Source organism: Gobio gobio (genome assembly GCF_949357685.1).
Source record: "Gobio gobio genome assembly, chromosome: 6".
NCBI classification, from domain to species: Eukaryota; Metazoa; Chordata; class Actinopteri; order Cypriniformes; family Gobionidae; genus Gobio; species Gobio gobio.
The window spans coordinates 13,887,823-13,900,386 of record NC_137102.1 but is presented as its reverse complement, the minus strand read 5'-3'; the positions used below and the strand labels follow the sequence as shown (position 1 = coordinate 13,900,386).

The 12,564-nt window shown below is 37.0% G+C and overlaps 1 protein-coding gene across 1 annotated transcript in view; it reads right to left on the bottom strand.

Moving 5' to 3' along the window:
• Positions 1-12,564, bottom strand: part of vipr1a (vasoactive intestinal peptide receptor 1a) — a 45,108-nt gene that overhangs the window by 31,245 nt on the left and 1,299 nt on the right. The window contains exons 2-3 of the mRNA XM_079820106.1: positions 10,854-10,941; positions 5,423-5,527 (exon numbers count right to left, since the gene is read on the bottom strand). Coding sequence (XP_079676232.1) covers positions 5,423-5,527; positions 10,854-10,941 — 193 coding nt within the window. The remainder of the gene's footprint in view (positions 1-5,422; positions 5,528-10,853; positions 10,942-12,564) is intronic.

Here is a 12,564-nt window from a genome sequence, read left to right as displayed (position 1 = left end):
TATATATATATATATATATATATATATATATATATATATATATATATACATATACATATATATATATATATATATATATATATATATATATATATATATATATATATATATATATATATATATATATATATATATATATATATATATATATATATATATATATAAATATATATATAAATAAAAAAAGAAATATTGTGAAATATTAATACAATTTCATATAATCATTTTCAAATTTTCTATTTTAATATATTTTATAATGTAATGGCAAACTGAATTTTCAGCAGCCATCACATCCTTCAGAAATAATTCTAAAGTGCTTTTTGCTGCAGTTTAATATAGCTTGATATTTTTAGTGGAAACTAAAAAAAAATTCCAGTTTTTTCTTTTTTACTTTCGATGAGTAAAAAGTTCAAAAGAACATTAATTATTTGAAATATAAATATTTTGAAACAAATGATCACTTGTGATCAATTTAATGCATCTGTGCTGAATAAAAGTATTAATTTATGGGAAAAAATGTTTTACTGACCCCAAACCTTTAAACATTAGAGTGAGTGTGAATGTGTGTGTGTTCATGTTTTTCTGTCTCGTGGGTACTTCAACCTGAATGCTCAGGTCAGGACTCATGGGGACTCGTGTCACTGCGGGGACCTAAATTGAGGTCCCCATGAGGAAACAATGCTTATAAATCATACAGAATGAGGTTTTTTTGAAAATGTAAAAATGCAGAACGTTTTCAGTGATAAAAACCATTATGTCTATGGAGAGTCCCAACAAAGATAGCGAACCAGTGTGTGTGTGTGTGTGTGTGTGTGTGTGTGTGTGTGTGTGTGTGTGTGTGTGTGTGTGTGTGTGTGTGTGTGTGTGTGTGTGTGTGTGTGTGTGGATTACACTAAACCACCCTTTTATAAAAGGGTGATATAAAACATATGTACGCAAAAAAGATTATGTCATGTCTGCTTCTTGGTATCCATGAAAAACACAACTACCTTGAGTTCATGTTCTGTGGCTAAATACATAGCTAATCCTCGTTATCCTAACCCAACCACAAAAGGCTTACTAAATGGTATTAAAAGTTAGCCATGGCTTTCCTTGTTTGAATAAATTACAGCAGTCATGAATTCGTAGCAAATAATTGGCCACCAGTTTCTCCCCAGAGAAAGTCTCATGAATACAGTTTGCGTGACAATGTCGCTGCTGAATTACAGCAGCAGGTCCCAATAGCACAGACAATCTTTCTCTTGTCTCCAGAGCTATCAAAGACTAATCAGAAGAACTCGGAAAAAGGCTTTGGTATAGTCTATAAATAATGTGATATTGTTTGTGGCGAGCAGCGAGGCTGAGGGACCGTGAGAGCGGGACGAGGCTGCAGTCATGATGATGAGTGCCAGCTGCGCACCGCATCAGCCTCGTGTCTCACCGAGGAGTGACGGGAGCATAAAGGAGGAGCAAAGACAGTGAAGGACGAAAGAGGACCAGGGGTCCGTTCTTCGTACCTCGCTTACTCAGTTAGCTGGGTTTGATTGTTGACGATTTGGCATGATCTTGGATTGTTTGGTTCTTTGACACTCATCCTGGACTTGCTGTCATAGCAACAGGTCCGTAAGCTTAAACCTGCTCGCGAGCAGGCTTATTTAACGTAAACAGGACTTTTTAAGTGGCGTTGATACTTAAAATTTGTCCCAATCACTGATATTTTATAACAAGTTCCTTACTGAACCAGGGGCAATAATAATTTTAAACAAAAACAATAATAATATAAAAATGTATTTGAAAATAATATGATAATGTTGTGTATAATACTACAGTCACTTGATTAAAGGGTTAGTTCACCCAAAAATGAAAATTCTGTCATTAATTACTTACCCTCATGTCGTTCGACACCCGTAAGACCTCCGTTCATCTTCGGAACAGAAATGAAGATATTTTAGTTGAAATCTGATGGCTCTGAAAGGCCTCCATTGGCACAATGCACGGTACACTCTCAAGACCCTTAAAAGGTACTAAAGACGTCGTTACAAAGTCCATCTCACTACAGTGGTTCTAAAATAACTTTATGAATCGGCGAGAAGAGTTTTTGTGCGCAAAAAAACCCTAAAAATAGACTTACATAGTGATGACGATTTCAAAACAAGGCATCATGAAGCTTCGAAGCGTTATGAATCAGTGAGCCGAATCATGATTCGGATCGCGTGTCAAACCGCCAAACTGCTGAAATTTGGCGATTCAAACTGCTGATTCGACTCACTGATTCATAACGCATCGAAGCTTCATGATGCCTTGTTTTGAAATCGTCATCACTATGTAAGTCGTTATTTAGGGGTTTTTTTGTGCACAAAAACTATTCTCGCCGATTCATAAAGTTATTTTAGAACCACTGTAGTGAGATGAACTTTGTAACGACGTCTTTAGTACCTTTTAAGGGTCTTGAGAGTGTACCGTGCATTGTGCCAATGGAGGCCTTTCAGAGCCATCAGATTTCAACTAAAATATCTTAATTTCTGTTCCGAAGATGAACGGAGGTCTGACGGGTGTCGAACGACATGAGGGTAAGTAATTAATGACAGAATTTTCATTTTTGGGTGAACTAACCCTTTAAGAGATTTATTTAGGATAGAATAATTACTTTATAATTTTATTGGAGGTTTACACACATGTTGTACAGTTACTCTGAGCCGTGCATTAATTTGAGTGATGACAGATATTATGGGATGGCTTGATGCAGCGCAGGAGATGCAGAGAACTTGATCTTGATCCTTAAGAAACTTTCATACTGTCACGTAACAAATCTGCTTCGAATTGAATTAAAAATTAAATTACAACATTGAAATAAAAATGTAAAGGGTGTACAAATACTATAAAATCATGAATATAAATAATCATCATCATCAAAACAGTGCACATTTCATTTATCTATTATAACTTTTATGTTGGTTTGGTCGTTTGGCTGTTTCCTTTTAAAGGTCCAGAAATGTTTTCTTGTTTTAATTTGTCAAGGATTTTTTGCCAGATGTTTTTTTATTTTATTATATGATGTCATTACGTTGCTGTCTTGCGCCAGCCAATCGCTGCATTGCTGATCGTGGTTTCGAGTATCGATACATCTGCCCTCTTCAGGGAACACAAGAACGCGCAGTAATATTAGATCATTTAATCCAGATATTTTAATCCAATCCGCAAATTCGTTTGAAAAACCAAATGAACCAGAGACTACTTATCATGATTAAAATATCTGGGATCTGTCAAATCATCTCAGATGATTAACGATTAAGCAAGGTACGAAGAACGGACCCCTGGCCTGGATTTTACGTTGTGTTGTGTTTAAGTTTTGTTATGTGTGTGCGCGGCACTTTTTTAATAAAATGTCATCAGTTCTAATGTTATTTTAGGAATTTATAATTTGACAATAAACATCTAAATCTTTTTGAGGAAATAAACCCTAAATCTGCCTATTCAGTTTGTGTAGTGTAGACGTCCTAATTCTCCATATTAGGATTTTTCCCCCTAACGCTTCTCTGTGATTAGTGGTCCAGCTGCCATAGCGAGTACTTATGCTGCCTTCACATGCTATCGTAATTATCATAAATACGAGTTTCCTAAGTAAAAATTACATGTTATGCCCTCTGATGTCGTGTTTACCACTGGGAAGTTCGGAAATAATTTTGATACCCCAATTCCCGAGATAGCCGTGTCATAAACTTTAAACATGGTGGCGGGGAGAACTACTGTTGTGGCAGGTGTGGTTTTATCAGTTTTTCCCCAAAAACAGATCTTGTCTTGACATTAATGTAGTGTATATTTACATGTACAAGTAATCATTGAAGCGTATTGTATGTTTGATACACAGCGAAAATAGCCTGCATTTGATTGAAATCGCAGAGTCAGCAGAAAGCGGACTATCTGGAATGTTTATATGCTGTCAGTGCATGGGACACTACATATGACGTTGGTTTTAATACGATTTTCCCAATAAATAGGCAAGAATAAACCTGGTGTTCACCATGATTCCTGTTCATTCCGACAACAAAGCACTTGAATGCAACAAGCTTGTTATCACGACTTCTACATTTACATTTAAATTTTAAATGTAAATTTTAAATGCCTTGAACTTGATGCGAGCAGTGAGTGGTAGCCAGTGCAGAGAGATGGAGAGTGGTGTGACGTGGGCCCTTTTGGGTTTGTTGAAGATAAGACGTGCTGCTGCATTCTGGATCATTTGGAGCATTTTGATCGCACATGATGGAAGTCCAGCCAGAAGCGCATTGCAGTAGTCAAGCCTAGAAATGACCAGGGCCTGGACAAGAAGCTGGGTTGCATGTTCTGTTGGAAAAGTGGGTTCAAATTTCAAAGCGGTCTTTGAAATATGGTCTTTGAAGGACTGCTGGTCGTCAAAGATTACGCCAAGGTTTCTGACCGACCCTGAAGGGGTGATCCGAGATTAACCTAGCTGGATGGCGAAGTCATCTTGTATTGTCGGAATGGCCGGGAAGATGAGCAGTTCAGTCTTTGCCAGGTTGAGCTGCAGGTGATGTTTTTTCATCCATGCCGAGATGTCCGCCAGACAGCTGGAGATTCGTGCAGGTACTGTGGGGTCATCTGGTCATCAGCATAGCAGTGGTATGAGAGTCTATGTGCCTGTATGATGGGTACCAATGATGTAGTGTAAATGGAGAAGAGGAGAGGTCCAAGCACTGAGCCCTGAGGAACCCCTGTAGTCAGCTGATGTACTTTGGATACCTCCCCTCTCCAGGCAACCTTGAAAGACCTACCTGTGATGTAGGACTCAAACCAGTGGAGTGGAATCCCTGTGATGCCCAGTGATGAAAGGGTGGACAGAAGAATCTGATGATTGACCGTGTCAAAGGCAGCAGATAGATCGAGGAGGACAAGGACTGATGATTTGGAATCAACTTTTGCAATCCGCAGGGTTACAGTGACCGACAGTAATGTGTAAAGTGGCCTAATTCTAAAGTGACCTCATTCTAAAGTGGGAATTAGGAAATTTCCGATAGCACGTGAAGGCAGCATAATAGGGAGACTAATTTCAAATGACAGGAAAATTGACCAATCATATCATCCCTTTTAATGGGAAGGGCTTGTTATCGCTGAGTTTATGACGCCCGCTTTAAGGAATTTAATGGGGTGATAAAATAGTTAGCGCTATTCGCTCTGGAAACCAAAAGCAACATTAATGAGGGGGACATTGTTGCTAATTTATTATCCACGGCGTTTAAAAAAAATTTGGAACGAGCACATTTCTCTGAAAATAAGTTTCCAAAGAGGTTGCAGAACTACTAGTGACTTTAAAAGAAGTTATCAAGAATGATAAGAAATAGAATAATGGTGAAAACACAAGGAGAAGGACAGGTTTATTGAAAAACATTTTGCATCTTTATATCTATTGGAAAATATATTGACATACCTCTCTGATCACTGACATGGCTGAAGTAATGTGGACAAGGGATTGTGACCAGCTCACCAATCCTGGCTGATGGCCAACACGCTATATCCCATTCACCTGAGCAACCTTACCAGAGAAATGAAGAAAAACTGATTAGGAAACATAGATGGAAACAGATGGAAACAGAAATAGATGGAAACTGACAAAATACTGCCACCTAATCATGTTTTAATTGGTGATAGGGTCTAGATTGTCTCTTTAATTGGCCAATAGAATCCTTTACAGTTATTTTGGTGCTTGATGCACTAAACTTCCATTTTCAACTGTGTTCTGATCAGTTCTAGAATTAAAAATTCAAGAAAAATTCAAATAACATGCCACATTTAAAGTGTGTTACACCATTTGTTTTGGTGAAGTGACTTAATTCCATTTAATTCTTCGCTCCGAGAATCAAACAATTTTAAAATCCAACTGATATCAGATTTTGGCTGGTCTACATGACAAAGAGAAACCCATTAAACACAATGCCATGGGAGAGCGCTTTATCAAAGTACATCTCACAGTCTGAGAAATCAATTTGCATATTGGTCCAAGATATATTACTCAGGGGAGATTTGTGATTGAGATTTACATCACAGGACACACAGACGACAACACACAACCTTTACACACTAGCCCATAGATAATCAGACCTCAGTTTCATACAACTAGCTTTTGTAATTGCTTCATCCATTAAGAACAAAATCAATATGAGATTAGGCAGGAATAGGCAGCGTCTCGGTTTGATGAGGTACAAGCCCAATAGTCAGGCACTGAAGCTTTTTGTGAAATCCACAAACTAAGACACGTATACGTTTAATTTACTAGCTTTTTTTACACACACAAATCCATGTTAATGATTCCAGTAATTAAGGTTATTTGAATTTGCAATTAAATGAGTGTTATCATAGCTCATTTGTCCTCCTTGCCAGTCTGGATAAAATCTGATATCACTGGTGACCTTTTTTCCATGTTTTTCATTATAACAACAGAATCAGACTTTAATATTGAGGTGAGAAAAAAAGCACAATTTCAGTTATTTTTAGCAGACAAAAAAAAAAGCATCATTAGTTGGAAAAGACTCAATTTGTTTGCCGCAAGCAAAACCAACCTGCTGAGGTTTACTAAGCCACTGCACTGAAACAACCACTGGGTAAACATGCAGATAATTACAGTGAAACCGCCTGATGTAGTGAAAATCGCACCGCACAGATTCAAATGACATTTCTGCCTAATTAGCCAGTTTGTAACCTCTTCTAAAACCGGATAAGTTATGACCCAGACAAGCAAACACAAAACAACAATTATTTGTCCAATCCACAGTATCTACAGTAATGAGAAGAGAGGTTTGAGCTGACTACAGTCTGTGGGAAGATGAGAAGGGAATAAAATATTGACACTTTTCCAGATATGCAGACACATAGCTTTTTTTTCAGCTATTTAATTAGATCTTAAAACACTTAAAATGTTGCTTTTGCATTATTAGGCCAATATCATATTCCATATTTTTCAGCTTTGTGTTTGCAGTGCTCCTGTATGGAGTTATGCACCTATTTCTAGTTTATGAACATTTCTAGTTGAAGTGATTACAATAAAAACAGAGACAATCACAGAACTTAGTGGCACAGAACCTGATCTGTCTCAGCTGCTCAGTGAACCCAAACAAACAGATGAACTAGAGGAAATGGCTAGCAGTATGAGCACGATTTTATCTAGCACATTAGAAATTGTTGCACCAATTAGATTAAAAAAGGTTAGAGAGAAACCTAAAGCACCATGGTACAACAGTGCTACACATGTTATCAAGAGAGAAACTCGTAACTTAGAGCGTAAATGGAAACAAACAAATTTAGAGGTCTTTAGAATCGCGTGGAAAGATAGTATGTCACGTTATAAAAAGGCCCTAAAAGCAGCCAGGGCTGAGCATCTCCGCAAAATAATAGAAAATAATCAAAATAACCCAAGGTTTTTATTTAACACTGTGGCTAGACTAACAAATAAACAAACATCGCCTGAGCAAAATATTCCGTTACAGTTTAGTAGTAATGATTTTATGAATTTCTTCACTGAGAAAATAGAAAGCATCAGAAACAAAATTGTAAATGTACAATCTTTAATGATGTCTTATGATTCAACCGCAACTATCGCCCGTCAAGAACTACTACACCGCTTTACAACTATAGGACAGGAAGAGCTAAATAAACTTATCATTGCATCTAAACCAACAACATGTTTATTAGATCCAATACCCACTAAACTACTGAAAGAATTGTTACCTGTAGTGGAAGAGCCTCTTCTCAATATTATTAACTCATCTTTATCTTTAGGTCATGTTCCAAGAATATTCAAGTTGGCAGTCATAAAACCTCTCATTAAGAAGCCACAATTAGATCATAATAACCTGGCAAATTACAGACCAATTTCAAATCTTCCATTTATGTCTAAAATACTAGAAAAAGTTGTGTCCGCTCAATTGTGCGCTTTCTTGCAAGAAAATGATATCTATGAAAAATTTCAATCAGGATTCAGGCCGCATCATAGCACAGAAACTGCACTCGTTAAAATCACAAATGATTTACTTCTAGCTTCTGACCAAGGCTGTATCTCAATACTAGTTCTACTCGATCTTAGTGCTGCGTTTGATACCATAGATCATAAACTACTCTTAGATCGACTTCAAAATTATACTGGTGTTCAGGGACAGGCATTAAACTGGTTTAGATCGTACTTATCAGACCGCTACCATTTTGTCTGTCTAAATGGGGAAAAATCAAAGATGACGTCAGTAGACTATGGGGTGCCGCAAGGATCCGTGTTAGGCCCTCTGCTATTCTCTATATATATGCTGCCACTTGGTAATATTATAAGAAAACATGGAATTAATTTCCACTGTTATGCTGATGACACTCAATTATATATTTCATCACGACCGGATGAAAACGCTAAATTATCTAAACTGACAGCGTGTGTTGAAGATATTAAATACTGGATGACGTGTAATTTTCTGCTATTAAATTCAGATAAAACGGAGGTGTTACTTATTGGTCCAAAAAACTGCCCACAAAACCTCTCGCAATACAATTTTACCTTGGAAGGATGTCCTGTCACTTTATCCACTACAGTAAAAGACCTGGGTGTTATATTAGACCGCAACCTGACATTCGAAAATCATATTTCATATGTTACAAGAACGGCATTTTTCCATCTTAGAAACATTGCTAAGCTACGTAACATGCTATCTATTTCTGATGCAGAAAAGTTAGTTCATGCATTCATGACCTCGAGATTAGATTACTGTAATGCTTTATTAGCTGGTTGTCCTGCATCCTCAATAAACAAACTACAGTTAGTCCAAAACGCGGCTGCTAGAGTTCTTACTAGGTCAAGAAAATATGATCATATAACACCAATTTTATCATCTCTACACTGGTTACCTGTGAAGTTCCGTATCAATTACAAACTATTGCTACTAACCTATAAAGCCCTAAATGGTTTAGCTCCAGTGTATCTAACGGATCTTCTATCGCCCTACAATCCATCGCGCTCTTTAAGATCACTAAACTCGAGGCTTCTGGTCATTCCTAGGATATCTAAGTCCACTAAAGGAGGGAGGGCATTTTCACATTTAGCTCCTAAACTCTGGAATAGTCTTCCTGATATTGTTCGAGGTTCAGACTCGCTGTCCCAGTTTAAAACTAGATTAAAGACGCATCTCTTTAGCCAAGCATTCACATTATAATTATCTTTTTATACTACAGTTAAATCGGATCAAAAGCATTAATATAATATTCTGAACAGCAGCTACGCTAATCATTTCCCATCTGCTTTTCTGTTGTTATCTCGGGACACTAGTCCCGAGGTAAATAGTTCATCAGCTCCAGTTTGTATCCAGCCTCTCATGGAGACTTCAGATGCCCCAACACCTGTGAGACGACTCCACGCCTGTGAAGAGACGACTCAACACCAGAGTTGTTATGGCCTAAATTAATACACTATTGATTAACTTTTTCGAACATTATTCTTTAACCTTGTCTTTCTAACATTTTTACTGTACATCTATGAAATGCACTTTCTGTAAAGCTGCTTTGAAACAATGTGTATTGTGAAAAGCGCTATACAAATAAATTTGAATTGAATTGAATTGAATTGGTGCAATGTAAAAATGTCTGTATTTTTAAATAGAAAATGGCTAGTCAACTTTAATTGGTTAACTGATTTACCATTGCATTATATGTAATTTTACTCTAAAATGCTGTCAGATTTATGATTTAAAACTATGAATTACCATATGGTGAGAAACAGGAAAAAAACTTTTCCAGAAGTCCCTGTGTAACACATCCCTTTCAGGGCGGTAACCCACCCCCCCCAATAATTAGAAATGGCCAAATTTCCTTATGCAGCACTCTGTATGTTGTTATTAGGATGACAAAAAGATTTAAAAGTTACATTTTAGTCTGGTTTGCCTCAGTGGTCTAACAGCGCTCGTCAATGTCAAAATGATTGAGATGGCCAGTCAAATCAAAGTAGGCGGGGTTTACGTTCTCTTGTGGCTCGTGCACAGTCTTCACACACAGACAGACGAGTGCGTCGCTTAATGCCGTTGGGGAGACTCTATTCTTTTCCGGTGAAATCACAAAACAAAATGCACACAAACGTGTCACTGCTCTTAATATACAATCATTGATGAACATGTTTGATTTTTATGAAGAAGAAAAAAAACTATATGAGGGCGGATTAGAACCCGACACCTTTGACAGGGTTTACAAAAATTCTACCACCAGACCACTGGGGAATTTAAAAGTCAATTGCAGATCTAAGTAGCCTATTTATTCACTGATGCGAAGAATCTCGGGATTAATATTATATTTGACGCAAATTAATGCAAATATTGTTTGCAAATAGTCCCAAAAGGATTATTTCCCAACTAGAATTAGACCTAGAGTTTTGTTCCCTGTTCTGTTTCTTTATGCTTTATAAAAATAAAAAAAATGGTCCACCCCAATGTTCAAGACATGGTTACGGCCTTGCATCACATATCATTATATTTCATATAAATTTAGTTTTGATACCTTTTGTTATCAGTAATGTACATTAGGGTGTTTTGTGTTATTTAGTTAATGTTTATAGCATGTTGCCCTGATGGTGTTTTGTCTTTGTGTGTATGACCTTGTGCACCGTCTACACACAAGTCCTGGACAGGCCACTGATGATTCATCAGGTGGCTTTCTATTGTACCACCTGTACTATTGTGGATATCAGTACATTCTAAGGTAAAAAGTTGATTTTGGTAACCATAACCATAGCTGTAAATTTAACAGGACTGTTTAACAGCGTATATCACCAATATAAAGGAATCACACTGTCTTTACATGCATACAATTGTCACACAGTGACGGATATGCAGTGCACACACCTGACGTGATGTTTTCCAGCTTGGACAAACACTCCCCTTTCTCCGTTTCCAGCTCCCACATGACCTCACACATCTGGACAGACGGCATCTGTTTAAATCAATAACACAAATACAAGATTCTGACATGCGGTATGTTTTCTTGCAATAAAATATATTTGAATTTTTTAAGTTACAAAGAATACTACATCACATTCCTGAACAGCAATAGACCTTTGATCACATTAAAAGCTGAAACATAATTACTGTTTGAAGAGAACAAAGTGAACTGGTGCACATGTGTCACCGCCTCTCCCTTTTCCTAAGTGTCATGGAGGTTTGATGAAGGGTAGGACAATTCATGTTGTTCCTTCAATTTTGCATAGCAACTTAACAAGTGTAGCATACCTGAACTGTGCTGAGCTCTAAATAATGTCCTCTTTCAGCTCTGTCGATCCCTAAAGAACTAACCTCTAGACATCTATATGGTGGAAAAATGTCCAAACATAAATTATTGTCTTAAAGCTGTCTCTGCAGCTGTATCCAATTTCCCCAAAAAATGTAGGATGTATTATATAAGAATATGCTCTCATGGATTCCTAGAGAACCAGAGGACAGTGAGATTTATGGCAGGTACTCTGGCAGATGAGGCCATTGAGAGATGGCATCAATCAAAATGTCACTGTAGAGCTATGGTTAATGGGTCAAGTGTTACTCCGGTAAACGGTCAGTACATGTGATCTACAGCAGGGTTTTACAACTTGTTTTGCCCATCAAATAAGGCTCAAAGGTGCCTTCATCAACACTGTGTCCCTTTTAACTTTGCTGAATATCATGTAGTATTATGATTAATATTATTATGTCATTTCTAAACAAAAAAACTATTGATAATATGGGTGAAAACACATCTTGTAGCACATAAACTCCATTAAGTCATCCATACAAAATATAAAACTATATTATTGTTTCTTTCTCTGAGGGTTAACAAAACAGAATCAAAATCTTTTTACAACAGATCTACTGGACCAATCCTGCCATTGAATCGGCATCTTTTCGCTTAAACCGGATGAAAATGCATCTTTGCAATATTTCTCCTAGTGCCCAGAGCCAACAATAACATTCTTTTGAATGTAAACTGTATTGTGTGGGGTCACATATTCAGAAGTGGATTCAGTGGCTGTACTGTATAGAGACATGAGTCATACTGTCTGCAGTGAAGAAGGAGTTGTGATCAAGGACAGTGCTGAAATGGACACAGGGATGAACAGAGGGTTGTTACCATGGCGTCACATTAAGAGAAGAAAAACATTCGATTTCACACTTTCAAATAGCATGATCAACATTATGACAGCCACTTTAGATGGTGAACATATGCTGTGCATGTGAGAGTAATCTTGGTAACGCTGCTATTTAGAATGTATGCTGTTTTCACTATCTCTGTTTCCAGTATCAGTTGGGAGCACGAAACCTGAAAAAGTAGCTAAATACTGACAGGCAACTGATTTCCTGGTTCACCTGCAGAAATTGGAAGATTTCTAACATTAGCAGTATAAAGCCAATAATGTAAAGAATTATTTTAACATCTCACTTTTTTTTTTATCAAATGTTACCTAAAATGTAATGCCTAAGTTGATGTAATTCAATAAACAACTCTATATTTATTTTGATGGAAATCTTACATCCACACTTGCAATGCAAATGCATACTAGGCTACCTAAAAAAGCTGCCTTCTTTT